Below are 19,722 nucleotides of genomic sequence, written 5' to 3'. Positions count from 1 at the left end.
GATACTATGAGTTTGAAAAGTTGGAGATGGATGATTGAATCGCTCTTTCGCGGGAAGGACGGGAACGGAGAGGTTATGGACTTGAGATTGGCCAAGATATTTTAGTGAGTCAGAGCTGTTAGTGGGTTAGGCGATTGTTTACTTCCGGTTGCTTATTTTCTAAGCAGCTAAGCCTAGCTACTTATTATCACTATCCATTATCAGGAAAAGCTTCGGCAAAGTGGTTTGGATAGTTAGCAATTGATTATTTGAAATACAAGGTGAGTTCACACAAACATTACAAGAATTATGCTTATCTATTTTTAAACCGTTTGTAACTGAATAACTCTTTTCATTATTGCGTGTCAATGTTGTTTTGAGAATAACAGTTGTATTTCATGAGACTCAATTTAATTGCACTGAAAAAGGCTAACACACTTATTTTTCCTGCTTTAGGTTCACATCTAGAATAGCCTGTCAAGGTTCACTCAATCCCTGCCGCACAGTCTGCAGTGGCAGTACTAGGTTGCCAAGCAAATGCATCCTTAACTGCGTTATGGTTTGAGCCAGCTTTCTCAAAGCCAAGATGGACCGTGAGAAGAGCTCCTGTTGCACTGAATCTGACAGTCACTGAGGGTAAGCTTCTCAATCAATTTAAACTCATGGGAAGACATGCAAACAGAAAAAGTGAAACGCATTAGGGCCAATGCTATCCTATTGATGGAATTGGATTTCGAATAACGCTATACATAAGCAAAAGTTATTCCTTTTTTCAGACGTTCGATGTGTGCACGTTGATGTCATGATTTATCTTCAAGTGGATCTGAAGCATATCCCATACTATGAAATATTAGTTCTTGTCAAACGTCCTAATTGATCCAAGATTGGGAAACTTAATAAATTTATGGAACTTCTTTCAGATTTTCTGTGAACAATGGTGGAGGAGAATGTGTATGTGGCTGTCAAAGCCTCACTTCATGCATCCGAGACATCTGTTTTTGGATTAGACAAGGACGAGTTGAGCGCTTTGTCCAAAAGATTCGCTATCTCACCTGAAGTTATCAACGGCTATTCACTAAAAAGTATTGACCTCTTTTGCTTTATATCAGTTTATTGTTTTTAACCATTCATTGATTTTTCAGTTTTCTTACGTGTTAAGAGAATGTCCACTTAATTAATGTTTAACGCAATGGCAAAATTTGAGTGTAAGTGTAGTTAGTATACTTCAAATGATGATTATCCATCAAATTTCTTGTTGGTGGAATTGTCAATCAATCAAATGGATCACATACCTAGTTGGTTTAAAAGAAAAAAAAATTTACCTACTTGGGTGGTATTATGCTTTTATTTACTTAATTAGCACCATGGTTCTTCTTGTAAAATTTGCCACCAGATACACCTATATGCATTTCCTTGGTACATACGCCCTTTAAAATGTGAATGTCTCTTCCTTGTAACAGGCCCAATGTCGCAAAGAAATTATCGGGAAAAATTACAGTGTATAATTTGAAGATCAGTGGAAACTAGAAATTTATGTGTTCATTCAAGGGGTGCTACCTTTGTATTAGGCTGCATGCCTTTTTTTGAAATTGTATCCCATCTATTTTAGTATAACCAGTTTTGAAGGTGCAACACAATCGTGCGTTAAAGTTACAGGAAATGCTTGAAGAACAAAAAGTTGGTGGAAAAAATTATTTGCATAGTTTTTACTTTGATTTTCTAGATCATTCTGCAGTTTCCATAGTAAGATTTTGAAAGGACAGGCCCAGAGTCAGTTCTAGAAAAATTTAGAGAGCATTATATACCTACTTCAGGAATTTTGTTGTCAAATAGCCGTGATCACCTTTTATTTGAAGTTACCTGCGGCTATGATAGATATTAATGTTCTGTCAAGAGTCAGAGCCGTTCAAAACCATTTTTGTCCCGACATTTATTTTAATTATTGTTTTCTTTGCAACTTCAGGTAATCCAATTTCTGTCATCAATTCACTGAGTGAACTGGGTTACAAAGTAGTTTGCAGCTCTGGGGAAGCAGAAATAGTTTGGACTTTACGCCGGACATTTATGGTGGGTTCAAACTGTTTCTAAATACTGGAGCGCCCTAAGCCTAACAGCTGTTATATATAATTTGAAAATACTAGAAATATAAAAACATAAACAAAACAGAATAAAAAATTGTCTAATTGTGAATTGGCGCAACATAATGTATACCCACTCCTTTTAGGAAAGTGTATAAAACTTATGTTTGAAAATGTATCATGAGCAATAAATTCCCATTGCAAAACTGGACTTCATTTTTCAATTAGGAACTACAATATCTGGATTATCCATAAAACCACTTATTTAGATAGCCAAACCAATGGCACGTACGTTGTTTCTAAACTGAGCCAGAACTTGTAGTTCCAAATTGCAGAATGTAATATAATTAATGTTGAAATAAACATCTTTCTTATGAGGAGAAAAGAAAAGCTAGGCTCATGGAAAGTACAAACATTTTCCTTCATCATATTTTAAACATGTAGTACTTGCAGCATTAATGAATAGGTAGCTTAGAAGGTAAAAACCAACTTTTTCAGAAAGAACTTGTTTGCCATCGGTTTTCCTGTACATATGTGTAAGTGCCTCTACAATATTGTCTATACTTGGACCCTTTCTAATGAGCTTTGTTCAAAAGTAGCAGTAAGATGCGTTCTCTGGAGGCATCAGAGAAAAAACGTTGCTGATTTTTCATGACTTGCCCGATGACCAACTTTCGTCATGTGACTGTCATGGCAGCTCATATCTGTTGTCATCGAGTTCTTTTCTGATTTATCGGTTTTCTAGGTTTTGTTTTTGTTTACTCCAGGAGCAAGTTATGGTTTACATCATTGTTTGATGAATTCCTATTTAGTAAGGCTTACATCATCGTTTAGTGAATTCAATGAAATGACTTAGTGAAAATGATGGCGGGAATGCGAGATACTTGAGACATTGAGGTTATCTCAACGCTCAGCGGCCTTGCCCAGCACCTTTGAAAGGTGCTGAGTGTTTGCGTTGGTCGATGACCCGCCATGGCAGTCATTGGGCTATTAGCGAGAATGTCAGCAAGCCTTTAAGAACAATCATCAAACTCTCAACAGTACTCATCGGGTAACCAACAGTTGACCTGATGCCTCCAGAGAACGCATCTAGTACTAGCCAAATATCCGTCTCAAAAACTTAGGATTCAGGTGTTAATTTTACAGGGATCTGTCGTTTTCTATCTTTCAATAAATTAACTCGCAGGGTTTTTGTTACAGCGACCTTTGATTGACAGCCCAACTAATGGAGCGACAACGACAAGTGACAAAGGTGAGCCAACAACAAATTGAAAGGTTAAAAGGATTAATTTGAGAAAGCTCTCTAGGGACATTTTCAAACACATCCGGACTCATGCAGCAAGTGTCAAATTCGAAAATCGTTTGTTTACCAACTGAGCAGTATTACTTATATGCACCTTGATGTCTATAGATAGTAATTATTCAATTAGCCTTGCACCATTTTAGTATTTTCCGTGAATGGAATTACCTCTGCCTGGTTAGAGTGGTATTCAGTACTCCCATATCCCATATCACGGAGAAACTAAGTGTGATACTGGATATCTAAGTTTTAAAGGTCATTTATTTCATTGTAGTCAAAGGTCGTCTCATTACGTTTTATTATTGGGGTTTTTTGCCTCTGAAGTTGACTCTGGGAAGTGTTTTAATATTAGATGAATGCCATTTTCTGGAAAAAATTATCATCAATAGAATCTCTAAAATACTTGCATTTACAGTCAATACTTGTATTTTCATAAGTTATTTTGAATAAATATAATGCATTTTTTTACTGCTGATCTATGCCAAATTCTTCCTCCCCCTTTGGAGCATTGTTCAAGAAAAAAAATTCTGCACTTTTTTTTTTTGCAGAATTGACTTAGGATTATAATTCTAAATTCCTTCAGCGGTTTAAAAGTTACATCGAAGAACAGTTACTTTTTGAAGCACCTACATGATTAATTTCATATGCCATGACGAGAATCGTAGGGTTTCCGGCAGTCTGAAACACTGGCAAAGCCAGGAATATGCAACGAAAAGAAAATTTAGGAAATTTTGTGAGTTGGCTTAGCCCTTAGATTAGTGCCACTCAAGAGAGCAAGCTAGCAGATATAATCAAGTAACTGTTAATTCAGGGTGTTCAGAAACAGTATCTGGCAAGAGAGAGGGTCTCCACAGGCTACGTTTTTTTTGCCTTGTCCGAAACAGAGCTGAGATTCGGTTAGGTCATGGACAAGTATCTACGCCTTGCTTTCGCCTCATCCCCATTGGCGTGTGTTTGCCAATTTGTAATGTGACATTGAGACCATTCGCCTTCTATATTTTCTTCATGGTTATGTCACTGTTGATAATAAAAGAGGCTATTGTCGTTGCGCCATTGTTGCATTAAAATGTTTTCATTTGTCACTTTTAATAAACCTTTTTTCCCTTATCGATGTTAAGTTTTCTTCACTTGATGAATTACCTCTAATAAATTCATCTTTTTCCCAGAGAGTTAAATACTTTAATTTTTTTTAATAATATATATGATAATTACAAATTAAACTAAAGAAAAGGAATGTCTGACTCGAAAATTGTTACTGACAAATAGAAACAAAAAACTGTAAGTTGGAAATGTAGCCAACAGGTGTTGAAATTCAGAAAACTGAAAATCTTAAAGCAGAGGGAAAAAGTTCATCCGAGCAAAATTTTCCCTTAATGAGATACGCTGTTTGGTGCAGCACCCTTTGAGGGAAACTTGTGCTTGGATTAGCTTTTTCCCTCTGTATTGAGATTTTCACTTTTCTGAATTTTAACGCATGTTGGGTTTATTTCCATCTTACTGTCTATACGACTATTGCGTCTACCACAATCAGTTTGAGAAATAAATATGTTGGTCTTAGGTTCAAAATCAAGCTGCAAAAAAATGTGGAAAAGTTTCCTGAAAATCCTTTTTCAATATTATAATAGAGAACAAAGACAGTGATTAATATCAAGTACGGTCATACCCTGATTATCCGACAATTGGTGCCAAGAGTTGCTTCTGATGATCAAAACCGCCAAAAAAAGAGGAAAAAATGCCATTAGGTGCAGGCTTTGTTTGTAACCAGAAAGCACAAGCTTGACCAAATTTTTATCATTTTTGTAAAATGCAGTCATTTACTTGGACACATGTACATCCCATTTGTCCAAAAAGCCCGTCTCCGCTATGTCAACTATTTTGTTTTCGACCAAAAACTCGATTTTGACTACATCCAATGACTGAAGCGTCGTATAATCAGAGTATTACTGAAAATTTGTTGGCTACATCTAAATTTGAGAGAAGCAAAGCTTTGGAAAGTAGAACATAACGAGTGAAAATACTTTCTGGTATAATGAAAGAACAAAATTCGTTTTGATGATAGTCTTTATCAAAATTTATTTTGTTGAGGTTCATTCAAAAAAAGAAGAAAATAAAACTTGGAAAAACGAAGCCTCTAAAACTAAAACAGCAAAAACTTTTCAAGGAAGGAATTTGATTGACATACATCCTTAAAAAATTACACTAATATCATAATTCATTGATGAAAAAGTAAAAAATAAGTAATAAATTAAAGTACATTACTTGAATGCATAATAACGGATATAACAAAACATAATTGATCAATGTTCAATACAATTATTAATTTCTTTTTAGTTCAATGTCTTTTCAAACCTTTGAATTATGGATTTTCTTCCGTATCAGTTTCATCAAAAACTGACTGACTAGCATGCATTCCAGCACCTTTCTCATTATTTTCTCTGCTAGCTTTTTTAGAATCAGTTATAAGGGAACATCTCATGCTAGATTTTTCTGAAAATTGACTGGTATGCTAACTTTTAAGATAAGATATTGAATGAAAAGAACAAAATTTACATAAAATTTTTCCAGTTCCGAATTTAAAGATGATTAATTTCGGCGACTGTATTTCATAACCTCACTGTCTCAGACTTTCCATGCTGACTGGCAGCCTTCTAAATCTATTAAAACTAACAAGTGAGGATTTTAATACTAAGTAAAATTGTCTAATTTCCTAAAATTTAATACTGAAGCTGCAAGAGTGGCAATGAAACCAGCTAAAAAGAGGTATATTTTTGTTGCCATGGAGTTTTTATTCATTGATTTTGGAGAAACTAATTTTTTTGGGGGAAATATTGGGAGTTATACTCCTCTCAGGAGTGTCAAAAGGAAGGCAAACAAATTCAATCTGCTTATGGGGGGGGGGGGGGGGGGGAGGCTAGAATAGTGACAGAAAATATTTGGTTCAAATTTAAAAGGGATTTGCTCAGTTTTAGGTTCTCTCCGCAAGACAGTTTTAGTGCAGCCTTTAGTGGAGGAGACTTTGTGATTACGTTAAAAACAAATCAACAGTGAAACTGCAAAAATGCGTACCTCAATTTGCGAAACTGCAAATTACCTGTCATACATGATTCATTTTTTGAAAGGCCAAATACTGACACTATTTCTTGAAAACTTCTTAAATTTTTTGAACCAAAACATTAGTGTTGCTTCTTTGTCCTTAGATAAAATAAAACAGAGGTAAGGAACTTGCATGCAGTTACACTATCATAATATGAAAAACCCTATAGAGAACAAAAATTTACCTCCGAAGAAACTCGAAGGTTTCCTACATCTTCTTCTAGACTTAAAATTTGCTTCCAGCTGAACAAAATCTCTTAATTTCTCCATTAGCTATTTTTATGAGCTTGTCATGATCATTCTCTCACAGCACTTTTAATAATTATGGTACCAATAAAATTCAATTTTTTTTTTTTTAATTCATCGGGGTTAAAGTGAGAGTGAAGAATTCTCTAGCAAGTGAAAAATAAAATTTCTAACTAAAAAGGTTCTTTCACAATGAGAGGGACCATTAAAAATAATTACACATTTCTTGAATAGTTTATACAGCCTGTATAAAATAAAAACATTGCACATCTACTTCCCCCATCTCCACTTTTATGGCTTAAGTACTTTAACAGTGCAGTTAAATTAATGATAAGACTTACTCCTTCGTTTTAAGGTTAATACGTCCAATCAGGAACAGGCTCAAACAAGTTCAGGCCTTTAGAGGTATTATGGAAAAACGCTGGAAGGTTCTGAACTGCTTACCCTATTTGTTGGAAATAACTTTAGTTTACCTGTGTTAAAGGGATTTGCATTTTCACAGTTCATCTTCCGGATTTTTGCTCATATTTTTGAAACTCATGGGTGATAGGTACAGTTCCGAAATTTTTTTTGGCTAATCATCTTAAACTTCGCCAAAGTACTTAACATCCAGCTTTTGGGCTGTACTTCCTTGATTCAACATCCTCATAATGATTAATGGACCACTAGACAAGGTACTCTGAGTATTCAATTATATGTTTTCTCTTCAAAATCCCACGCAGACTTTTGACCCAACCTCAGATTAATCAGCGTTTTTGTTGACACTCATTTCAATTAAGCCTTGATAAATAAGGTCCTACTGTGCCTACAAATTTAAAATAACGATTAACTGCTCTATTGATTTAAATAAAGCTCTAAAGTCTTATAGGTTAAACCCTGCCCTAGAAAAAGTAATCACAAGAAATCAGATCTCTTAAAAGAGTAGAAGGAACAAAGAGCTTCATTAAAACGAAACTGACTTTTTAAGCACTTGAGCATTCGCTTGGATAAATATCAACTGACTTGGAGGCTAAAGTGGGAACAGTATTAGACTGACTTTTTGTTGAGTCAGTTTCGAAAAGTCTTTGATTTTGTTCGGGCGCTAATTTATTTTCATCAACAGATGAAGTACCTAAATAGTGGATGGACACAATTGAATTGTGCCTAGACTTTAATTCTAATTGAATTGGAAGATTATCATCAGCTTGAGCTAGTAGAGGTAAAAGTTTGTCATCATCAGAGTGACAAGGTTTTGTGTCATCCCTCCGGTTGAGGACACGTGGAGTAAGTGGACTATTGGTTGTGTTGGTTGGTGTGTAATAAATTGAAAAACAGCTACCAGACTCACGACACTTTAAAATCGGGCACTTGGTTTCACCCAATTTTGCATCACCCTCATTACATGAACTCAGAAGTTCATCTATTGGGTGACTACCCTCCAAAGTATGGCATTTACTTGAAGCTACAATTTCTCCGACGTCTCGGTCACTGCTGAAGTTGATCTCAGACGTTGACTGGCCGCAACCGTTCTTGCAGTTATCAATATTGAAGTTTTCCAAGACTTTGTTCAGAGCTTGCTGTTGGTACTTACAGTTCTCCCTGAACCTTAGCACTTGGTGGGCGCTGAATTTCCGGATCTTGTCCCGCTGGAAGACATAGTTTTCGCGCACTTTACTTAACTGAGAAGTTGTGTAATCACGTACCTTGCGCACCTGAAATAAAAGATGAACCATTGTAGACACTGATTTTAAAAAAAAATACCTGAGCTGGTGAACAGCAGCCAGAGTCTAGGAAGAGAGGTTGCAAGAGGACCCCCCACCCTTAAGTCTCTTTTATAATTTTTGGACTTCGCAATTTTTTTCTGCTATGATCCTCTGTTGAGAGGCTTCTGAGGGTGCCTTTGAGTGTACAAAGCAAATCATCTGAAGATCCTTCATTTCTGTCAGAACACTTAGGTCAAATCAATGCTGCGGAACCACTTGACGAACAAAGTTACTCAAGAAGAGTTTATACTTTCATCGATTACTTTTTAAGGCCCCAAAACTAAGCAAAAGTCTGGAAACTCTCTTACTGGGACATTAATGTTGGCAGCATTTCAGCTTAAGGGATCAACCTAGCTAGATGGGAGTCCTTTACAGAGGTTTCTGTTTTTAACTTCATTATATTTTGATGATCATGTTTTTTTTTTTTTTTTTTTTTTAAATTTTCTTTCCCATTCTTAATTATTCAATGTTGGGTGTATCAACAGACAGGGTTTTTTAAAGGTGAAGCCTTCTTAACCAAAGAATGAATTGAGTGCACCAATTATAGGGTGTTCCGTTTTTAGACAGCCATCTCAAAACCTTGCTCCCCGGGCTTTTTCCCATTCCTTTTGGTCCCCAAAAGACAAATATGAAGTTTCAGCTTCATAGCTGAAGTCTACACTTTCCCCCAAAGCGATGAAAATTTTGGGAGCAATTACATTGGTTTAAATGGGGAGAAAATAGGCCGATTCGCGGAATTACGTTTTTCGGTCGTAAAATGCGCCGAAATGATTTCAAACCTGACCATCTCTTGAAAAGTCGTCCAGGGGCCTATTTTGAATGAGGAAATTCCACTTTTGACCCAGAGATGGGGGGAGGGGGGGTCACGGCGCAGTTAGTTTAGAGGCGCTGCGCGCAGCAAAATGGTAGCATTTGACAGTTTTTGATCAACCTCAAAACAGGCTCTCCGAAGCTGAGGAGGCTAGTATATCTCATAAATTGTAATAAAATAATGTACCAGAGTTGTTTTCATCCCTTCAGAACTATTTTCGACCATTTACACTGTTGCCAAAATCACTCAAGTGCAGAACATGATATACACTAATTTCCTTCTAGTTTCGAGTAAATTTTGGCAACTTTGTAAATGGTCGAAAATAGTTCTGGAAGGATGAAAACAACTCTGGTACATTATTTTATTACAATTTATGAGATATACTAGCCTCCTCAGCTTCGGAGAGCCTGTTTTGAGGTTGATCAAAAACTGTCAAATGCTATCATTTTGCTGCGCGCAGCGCCTCTAAACTAACTGCGCCGTGACCCCCCCTCCCCCCATCTCTGGGTCAAAAGTGGAATTTCCTCATTCAAAATAGGCCCCTGGACGACTTTTCAAGAGATGGTCAGGTCTGAAATCATTTCGGCGCATTTTACGACCGAAAAACGTAATTCCGCGAATCGGCCTATTTTCTCCCCATTTAAACCAATGTAATTGCTCCCAAAATTTTCATCGCTTTGGGGGAAAGTGTAGACTTCAGCTATGAAGCTGAAACTTCATATTTGTCTTTTAGGGACCAAAAGGAATGGGAAAAAGCCCGGGGAGCAAGGTTTTGAGATGGTTGTCTAAAAACGGAACACCCTAACCAATTAGGACATTTCAATACCTCCATGCATGATTAAGGCATACTTAAGGGATAAGCCTAGCTAGATGGGAGTCCTCTCTAGAGGTTACTGTTTTTAACTTCATTATATTTGGATGATCATGTTTTTTTAAATTTTCTTTCCCGTTCTTAATTATTCAATGTTGGGTGTATCAACAGACAGGGTTTTTTTAAAGGTAAAGCCTTCTTGACCAAAGAATGAATTGAAAGCACCAATTAGGACATTTCAATATCTCCATACATGATTATAGTCCAGGCGCCTGGTAAGTCTACCGGGAATTTTGGGTACACAGCGATTTTTTTGGCTTACTTTATGTTTTTTGGGTCGTTGAATCCGAATCTGAAGTTTCCTACCGCGTATCTGGTGAGCATTTTCCGCCATTTTGAAAAAATGGCCTAAAAAGGCCTTTTTTTGCGGTTTTTTTTATATAGCGGCTACGCATGAGAAAAAATCCCGGATTTAGATAATGTTTTGAATAGCTGACAAAATTTGGAAGAAAATGGTATATGAATATGCTAGGTTTGCTCAAAAATTGAGGAACCTCGGATCTCGGAACTTTGGAACACTTCGGAACTTAGCTGACCGCGGCGAGCCGGATCACGCGTTAACGGGTGCGACGCGAAAACGTGAATGGGCGCGATGTTCACGATGCCGTATCTTCCTCAATTTTTAAGCAAACCTAGCATATTCATATACCATTTTCTTCCAAATTTTGTCAGCAATTCAAAACATTATTTAAATCAGGAATTTTTACTCATGCGTAGCCGCTACATAAAAAAACCGCAAAAAAGGCCTTTTTAGGCCATTTTTTCAAAATGGCGGAAAATGCTCACCAGATACGCGGTAGGAAACTTCAGATTCGGATTCAGCGACCCAAAAAACATAAAGAAAGCCAAAAAAGTCGCTGTGTACCCAAAATGCCAGGTAGCCTCATTTTTAGCTACCAGGCGCCTGGACTGTTAAGGCATCAGGTGCAGGAAGGAAAGGTACTTCTCGAGTAACCCTAAATATAAAAGTGATGGAAAGAATGTTGTTTCCAACTGTTTCCCAATGTTGAATGAGATCACAGTATATCGATGGCGAAATTCCCAAACTGTGTACATATCTTGTTTGCGGTGTTTTAGAATATTTGCTCCAAATGTATTTCTTTGAAGGAGAACAAATCGACATCATTCCTTGAAATTTTTACAGAATTTTTTTTGCAAAGAGCAGTGAAATCAGGGAAATTTGCGTTGAATAGTACGTTGAATTGACGTGTCCATAATGTTCCATTTAAAAAATGAAGTATGACAAGTGTTTACAACATCAGAAATCGAGATACATGGTTTGGGAGTTTCACCGTCAATATGACACCTATCAAAATATACATTAGATGAGGCTTTTAAATAATCATGGTGGACGATTCCCTTGGATAAAAATGGTGGATGAATTTTTTCAAAATCACATTCCTTTGAAAAGGAGGATAGGTGAGCCTTTGAGAAATACATGGATGAAAGTGCTTTTAAAGCCATGGCGGATGAAGCTTTCTAAAAAAAATGGTGGATGAAGATTTTCCCTCAATGATATTAACGATGATGAAGTACAGTAGAGAGTGAACTCACTTGGTCATTATACTGTTCTTTGATAGATGGAATGTGACCAGCTCCATAATCTTTTGTGTCTTTTGAATCCTTCACTTGGCCATGATAGCTCTCCCAGATCCATTTTGTCTGTTGAGCGCAGTCCTCTTCTATCTTTTTGATCTGCATTTTGATAATCACAGAAAGTAACCATTAAGAAACATATTATAGTCTACTTGAGACAGGCAGCTTGCAATATGCTTATCCAAGGTGAAACTGCAGGAATGCATACCTTGCTTACAGTTTATCAGAATCTCTGCTCCAATTATTTTATTAAATGAGAACAAACCAACGCTATTGCTTGAAAGTTTTAAAGATCGATCTTCAAACAGAGAAAAAAATCAGGAAAGTTTCCAAGAAATGATAGTGAGTATTTTTACTCATATACTTAAGAAATGAAGTATGACAAGAAGTCTGAAACGTCGAAAACAGAGATAAGCATTCCTGCAGTTCCATCATGGTCATTGTGAATCAAGAGGTTCAAAAGAAAAAAGAGAACAGAATAAATTTGCTGGTCAGAATTGATTAAAATCGTTTTTGCATGAGGCTCTGATTGTCCTCCGCACAAAAGTCAGTGGGAACATTTTTATAAGAATCTTTTCTGAAAATTTTCGAGCAGTATACTAAATTCAGGAGTTCATCCATACATCCATAATTTAGTTGCAATATGTATGACACTAAAAAAAATCAAGGGTCAATTTTTTTTTTTGACTAAAGAATCTTCCTTTAGACTGTTACTGCCTTTACAAATTTTCTAGCTCTGTGAAAGAGACGACAAAGGGTCCTTGCAACAATTTTGTATATTTTTTACTGAGATAAATCCTCATGGTCTACATGACGTATTAATAGTGCAATCTGTGCTTTTTTTTCATGATTCAAACATTTTTTAAATAGGTACTTCCATTCTCTTGGAATCTTTCTAGTTTACTAAAATTTTAATATATTGTTGAAGCGGTTCAGTAGGATTTCTTTGGCTTGTACATATGTCTCTGTGGTATGTTTCAAGGGATAATCACCAAGTCAATGTCATTTTTTCCAGTCTTTGTAGAGTAAGTCTCAGCTTTGATGATGATATTTTCTTAAAGTTAGCGTCAAATCGAGTTTCACTTGCCCGTTGATTGTCATGTTGGACATCTGGAGTACAATTGTTAATTAAGTCATCTGAAAAGTCTGGGTTTGAGTTTTCAAACGGCATTGATTCTTCAGTCAGTATTTTCGATTTTTTGGACAATTTTCATACTTACTGTCATGTTATGATTACTATTGATAGTAAACTGTCATCAAATATTTTGTTATTATACATTGAGAGTTTAAAGTTAACAAGGGTTATGTTTTACTCATTTAGAGTGCTAATATTGGTGTTCTCTTTGTACTCATATGCAACATTTTGCTGAATTTTTAACCTCTTTCTTCAAGAATTTTGCATGCTTAGTTCTATCAAAGGTTTCACATAATTCTTAACTTTATTTTTGTTATCATTATTAGCTTGTTCTTGTCACTTGGTTATGTTACATAGGGACATTTTTGGGAGATGTTTTATACTTTTATTAAAATTTGAACACCTTCTTGAAAATGTACCTATATTTCAAAAAGTTTCCATATGCCAGTTTCCACTCAACAGGCTGAAATAATGAGCGAAAATAATAAATAAAAGAGCTCTAACCTGGGCCATATAGTTTTCCCTTAATTTCTCAAGTTGCTGAGAGCGGTACTGCTCGGCAGCCTCTATCATTTGATGAATATCAGTTTTCTGAGACTCCTCTTTGCTCTTGCCGCATATCCTGAATCAAAATTAAGAGCAATCATAGTTACATTGAAGAATATAAAAAAACTCTGCAGAAGTGAGTATGTAAGTTTCAAGAGGTCAAAAGTTAGAGAAACTGCCACCGTAAAATTTTAGAAGGAAGGTGAAGAGCTTCAATACTCCCTCACTTTGAAAACAAATGTTAAAACTGAATTCATTATGTATAACTGGATCTGTGAATAAAGGATCTAAACATTCCAGGGATAATTTTTGGCGAAATTATGTTAGGCAAGTATGCTCAAATTGTTATTGAAATGGAGTTTCTATTGAAACACTCTCTCTACCTTCTTAGCAGCATGGCACATGATGATTAGTTCTTGTTTGCCGCTAAAGACTTTTTTAACTTTATGATAAACTATCTGATTTTTCCACAAAATTTTGCATGGAAATAACTGTGCTGCAACCCTGCCAAAGTTTCTGAGCACAGCCTTTTTCTTTTATATTATATTTATATATATATGTTAGATTTATATATTAGTTTACCTTTTTATTTATGAACTGATATCACTACAAATAGAATATTTCTGCATCAATTAAAATAAAACATTCTAGAGAGATGGAGTAAGACTTACTTTTTGCACACAAAAATAATTGCATGGACGACAACAGTTCCAGTGAGGAATATCACAGCACAAAAAATTCCGACAGCAAAGCTCATGAATTGACGCTTGTTGAATGTGTCTGGGTCCAGACGAATGGTTGTCACAGCTGATATATTGCCGTTTTTATTCAGAACAAAACACGTGTAATTGCCAACATCCTCACGCAGTACTTTTTTAATGTGCAATGATCCGTTAGCCATCACATTCATGGTGTCTGTTTCAATTGCGATACGCTGGTTGTCATGGACTTTGGGATGATTTGTTTCATTGAACAATGGATCATGGAATGTAATTCCATTGGGCGTGAACCAAGTAATCGTTGGTTCTGGGTGGCCAACTGCCAAGCAGTCTAGCATGGCTCCAGAGAGCAGCATATAATATGTTAATGGTGAGTTATATATAATTTGTGGCTCATCGCACCGTAGCGTGCTCAGAAATTCTACAACATTAATTTGAAGAGCCTCTTTACATTGAAAATTTGTGTACTGCAGATTGACCTTGCTAAACTTCTCCCAAAACTTGATCAGCCATGTAGAGCGGCAGTCACATTTGATCCTTAAGTTTTCAAGTTTTAAATTTTTCAAGTTGTCTAAACTCAAGATAGAGACAGGAATCCTGCTAATATTTGTAGAGGCAAGGTTCACTGTATGTAACTCAGGTTTGTTGATAAATATACCATCATCGATGCTTTGCAAGATTGTGTTATTGCTGATGTCAATGCTTTTCATTTCTTTTAGATCATGGAATAATTCATATTGAAGATGGACAATATTTATATTGTCAATGTTGAGATATTGAATGCGTTTGTTCTGATGGAAAATATCGGTTGGAAGATGTTTCAAAGGATTATTACTTAGCTTCAGTTCCGTTAGGTTCTCTAAATACTGGAAGACCAGCAAGGGCAGGTATTCAATCCGGTTATTATTTAGAAGCAGTCTCCTCAAGCTTGAGCAGTCTTCAAAAACATCTTTGTCCAGTATTTTAATTTGATTGGAGCTTAAATCTAATTCTGTAAGCATTGTCAGATCTTCAAAGAGAGTTTTGACATCTTCCAATTTATTATGACTTATATTCACATACTGCAAGAGCTCATTCTTTTCTAGGGCATCTGAGTCTATGGATGGAATCTCATTTCTGGATAAATCTAAATATCGCAGTTCTTTGAGGTCTCGGAGCATGCATCGTGTGATCGGTGTCACAATTCGATTATCACTAAAATCTATCATTTCTAGGGCTTCAACTTTGTAAAACAAATTTTCATGGAGTTTTTTAATGTGGTTTGATTTGAAAACCACTGTTTTCAAGAACGTCAAAGGTCTAAATAATTCACTATCAAGAGCCTTAATTTGGTTGCCCGCCACATTCAAAATTTCAACCTGATGGTGATTCTCAAAAAAATTAAAATCAATATGGGTGATTCCATTTTCATTGAGTACCACTTCTTTTAACTTCGTTGTACTTCCAAGACTTTTATTTGTTAGCTCAAGAATCAGGATTCTCATTAATTTTAGGACTCTGACATCCTGCGGAATGTTGATTTTACTAAAATCTACATCCTTGCATTCTAAAATATTAGGCAAACACTGGCAGTTTGAAAGGCAAGGCTCTGAGTTATTTAAGGCAAAAATACTAGCAATGAAGCAACACAACAAAAGAAGTATACATGATGGGGCTTGTCCAACAACAAAGCACATTCTGACTTTTTTGGCATAGTTTTCCCTCCAGACTATGCAGTTTGTGGCAGGTTGCTTATGACTGAAGCTGTGCACACAGAGTTTGAATCAGAATCTGAAAACATATTAAAACTTGAGTAGTGACAAGGAATTGAACAATCTTTCTTTCTAATTAGATAATGAAAGTCTTCAGCATTTCTATGTACAGTGACAGTTAAATATTTTGTTTGTAGAAAACAAAACATAAAATTAGGTACCACAAATGTAAACTTTAATTAAAAAATATTTACAAGAAGGGTAACTCACTTTCTGATAAAAATTTGTTGGCCAAGTTTCAATTTATTCAGACTAGCAATGATGGATGCCATTTTTAATCTTCAAAAACATTAACTCATGATTCAAATAGCCAAAACAAAAATAAATCAGAGGACTCTCGAGAACTTTTGGCGAGATCATTGTGGGCTCTTATTGAATTTTTTTATTTTTCAGTTTTCAAATAAATTTCTAGCTACCCCCATGAAAATTTTTCAGGATACCTAGGAGAGTGATTTTTTTTCTTTTTTAAGTCATCAGACCCACATGAATTGCAACAAAACATAACTGCAATAGATGAGCACCTTAGGAGAGTAGCTTTAACTTTTCTTGAAAGTCTTTGAGCGACAATAATTAGCTCAAATTATTCTACAGCATATTTTGAAAACGTGGTAGATTCTCTAGGGCTTTTTTTTATGCGGATCGCAGTGGAACGCGATGGATCGAGGTGAACATCAGTATTTTTTTATTCCGTTCCTCAACCGTGATCCAAGCGTTCCAGGTGGATCAGGGTGGAACTCTGGATCGATCTTCCGAGGTGGGGCGAGCTCGCAATCCACTGTGATCCTAACCTAATGCGAGGAAGTTGCCGTCCCCAACAAATCAAAACTCTAGGGCTTTTTTTTATACGGATCGCAGTGGATCACAATGAAAATCGGTATTTTTTTATTCCGTTCCTCAGCCGTGATCCGAGCGTTCCAGGTGGATCAGGGTGGAACGCTGAATCGCTCTTCCGAGGTGGGGCGAGCTCGCGATTCACTGTGATCCTAACCTAATGCGAGGAGGTTGCCGTCCCCAACAAATCAAAACAATAACAAATCTAACCAAATTCCAAGTTCGGATATTTTTATCACTTGGAACACTGTGGATCGGTCCGGATCGCTCAGGATTCCGATCCAGTGCGTTCCACCCTGATCTGCGATAAAAAAAGCCCTTCTGATCAATGTGCCATCATACCTAACCTCAAAAGAATATCAAGACAGAGGCTGACTATCTCTTAGTCGCACATTTCGCAAATTAACTTCCTTCTTTCGGAATTTTTAATTCAATGCCTTTCTGCATATTCAGTGACTCTGTAGATTACTTAGTTTGACATGGGTGGCATAATAAATTTTTCAAGATCACCCTAATCGAGCTTCATCAAATTCAAACAGAAACATTTGTCTACTTTTCCACACGGACGCATGGTGTCTTGATAATCATGTCAAGCTCTTTTTGATCTCAGAATAGCAAAACTACTCTAATAATGGAGACGTTCAGCTTGAATTTTGCTTGCGCTTAAACCTGGGTCTCGAATTAAGCAGGATTTCATCTTCCCGCTTAGAGTGCTTACGATGATTTTCCTGCGACCCAGTTCAAAATATGCAGCTAACTACAGCAACATGTTAATCCTTAGTGGAGAATAACTTCTATTTTTCCTGATTCCATGATTAACAAGCCAAATAATATTATGGTAAGCAGCATTGTCCTCAGCTAACTTCAGAGGGTCAAGTTAAATTATTGCGCCAAGAAAATACTGTAAAATACGAAACTTTTAAGAGAAGAAATGTGGGCCTGACTTACTGATTAACTTTGCAAAATATACAGAAGTAAAGCTACTTCCTAAAGAAGCTCTTGCTCATCGATAGGTTCTTTACGCACGTTCAGTTCTTCCTATGGTACATTTGATACAGAGCATAAACAGGATTTCGCACATCCACATTGCTCATGTGCGGAGAAATAAGAGCGCTGACCCAAACGAAAGGAAGGAAATCTCAACAAAACTTACGAAAACGAAATCGATGATGTACAACCACAATAAGCCAGAAAATTAAGAAGATCCTAACGAGAAAGAACGAAAGAACCAAAAATAAACAAAACCAACAAAACGCCGAGGAGATTACGTCACTTTGATCCAGTTCTGCGTCATCAACCGCGCTGAATCTATCAGACCTCTATCAGACCGGCACATGAACAACATGCCAAGGCATGCCCGCGTCCGGGCAAGTCTCTGGGCCCGCGACCATAGTACAAACAACTACCGCTGCAGCGCTGCGCATCCGTTTACGTCCTGCTCCATTCAGAGACCATTCTAAAAGAAACTAAACCACAGATTTCGATGAAACTTTTTGAAAAGGCCAACAATCCCTCTGACTGTTGAAAAACATCCTCGCTGAGAGCGCGAATGTGTCCCTTCATCCCCTAACACGCTCCCGCGCGCCCATCAGACCAGCTCGGTTTTTTAAATTTACCGCGCGAAAGGGCAACTTTAAGCTCGAATATAAAAAAAACTAAACCACAGAATTCGATGAAACTTTTTGAAAACACGGAAAATGTCGCCAATTATCGAAAAACATCTTCGCTGAGAGCGCGAATGAGTCCCTTCATCCCCTAACTCGCTCCCGCGCGCCCATCAGACCAGCTCGGTTTTTTAAATTTACCGCGCGAAAGGGCATCTTTAAGCTCGAATATAAAAAAAACTAAACCACGGATTTCGATGAAACTTTTTGAAAACACGGATAATGTCGCCTATTATCGAAAAACATCTTCGCTGAGAGCGCGAATGTGTCCCTTCATCCCCAAACACGCTCCCGCGCGCCCATCAGACCAGCTCGGTTTTTTGGATTTACCACGACATATACGCAACTTTAAAGGCAAATAATAAAAAAAGAAAACCACAGGATTCGATGAAACTTTTTGAAAACACGGACAATGTCGCCAATTATCGAAAAACATCTTCGCTGAGAGCGTGAATGAGTCCATTCATCCCCTAACTCGCTCCCGCGCGCCCATCAGACCAGCTCGGTTTTTTAAATTTACCGCGCGAAAGGGCATCTTTAAGCTCGAATATAAAAAAAAACTAAACCACGGATTTCGATGAAACTTTTTGAAAAGGCCAACAATCCCTCTGACTGTTGAAAAACATCTTCGCTGAGAGGGCAAATGAGTCCCTTCCTCCCCTAACACGCTCCCGCGCGCCCATCAGACCAGCTCGGTTTTTTAAATTTACCGCGCGAAAGCGCAACTTTAAGCTCGAATATAAAAAAAACCAAAACACGGATTTCGATGAAACTTTTTGAAAACACGGGTAATGTCGCCTATTATCGAAAAACATCTTCGCTGAGAGCGCGAATGTGTCCCTTCATCCCCTAACACGCTCCCGCGCGCCCATCAGACCAGCTCGGTTTTTTAAATTTACCGCACGAAAGGGCAACTTTAAACTCGAATATAAAAAAAATTAACCACGGATTTCGATGAAACTTTTTGAAAACACGGATATTGTCTCCAATTATCGAAAAACATCTTCGCTGAGAGCGCGAATGTGTCCCTTCATCCCCTAACACGCTCCCGCGCGCCCATCAGACCAGCTCGGTTTTTTAAATTTACCGCGCGAAAGGGCAACTTTAAGCTCGAATATAAAAAAAACTAAACCACGGATTTCGATGAAACTTTTTGAAAACACGGATAATGTCGCCTATTATCGAAAAACATCTTCGCTGAGAGCGCGAATGTGTCCCTTCATCTCCTAACACGCTCCCGCGCGCTAATCAGACCAGCTCGGTTTTTTAAATTTACCGCACGAAAGGGCAACTTTAAACTCGAATATAAAAAAAATTAACCACGGATTTCGATGAAACTTTTTGAAAACACGGATATTGT

At 37.0% G+C, this 19,722-nt stretch overlaps 2 protein-coding genes across 3 annotated transcripts; one reads left to right on the top strand and one right to left on the bottom strand.

The window, feature by feature from the left end:
• Positions 1-167: 167 nt before the first annotated feature.
• Positions 168-4,468, top strand: LOC109032248 (uncharacterized). The gene is made up of 5 exons (XM_019044275.2): positions 168-260; positions 436-615; positions 900-1,061; positions 1,943-2,046; positions 3,258-4,468. Exons 3-5 carry the CDS (start codon positions 914-916, stop codon positions 3,327-3,329), a joined length of 324 nt encoding a protein of 107 aa, XP_018899820.1. The 5' UTR covers positions 168-260; positions 436-615; positions 900-913; the 3' UTR covers positions 3,330-4,468.
• A 936-nt stretch (positions 4,469-5,404) lies between these two features.
• LOC109032249 (uncharacterized) lies at positions 5,405-18,005 on the bottom strand. 2 transcript variants are annotated; one of them, XM_019044277.2, is made up of 5 exons: positions 17,852-18,005; positions 14,069-15,886; positions 13,356-13,473; positions 11,675-11,815; positions 5,405-8,387 (listed from the first exon to the last, which is right to left on the bottom strand). In XM_019044277.2, exons 2-5 carry the CDS (start codon positions 15,790-15,792, stop codon positions 7,659-7,661), a joined length of 2,712 nt encoding a protein of 903 aa, XP_018899822.2. In that variant the 5' UTR covers positions 15,793-15,886; positions 17,852-18,005; the 3' UTR covers positions 5,405-7,658. The 2 variants fall into 2 exon arrangements, with proteins under 2 accessions (XP_018899822.2, XP_072153807.1); XM_072297706.1 differs by having other exon boundaries at positions 17,647-17,932.
• Positions 18,006-19,722: the final 1,717 nt, after the last annotated feature.

The sequence above is a fragment of the Bemisia tabaci genome, chromosome 3 (genome assembly GCF_918797505.1).
Source record: "Bemisia tabaci chromosome 3, PGI_BMITA_v3".
Lineage (NCBI taxonomy): Eukaryota > Metazoa > Arthropoda > Insecta > Hemiptera > Aleyrodidae > Bemisia > Bemisia tabaci.
The sequence above is the reverse complement of the archived record's forward strand: the minus strand, read 5'-3'. Positions and strand labels throughout refer to the sequence as shown.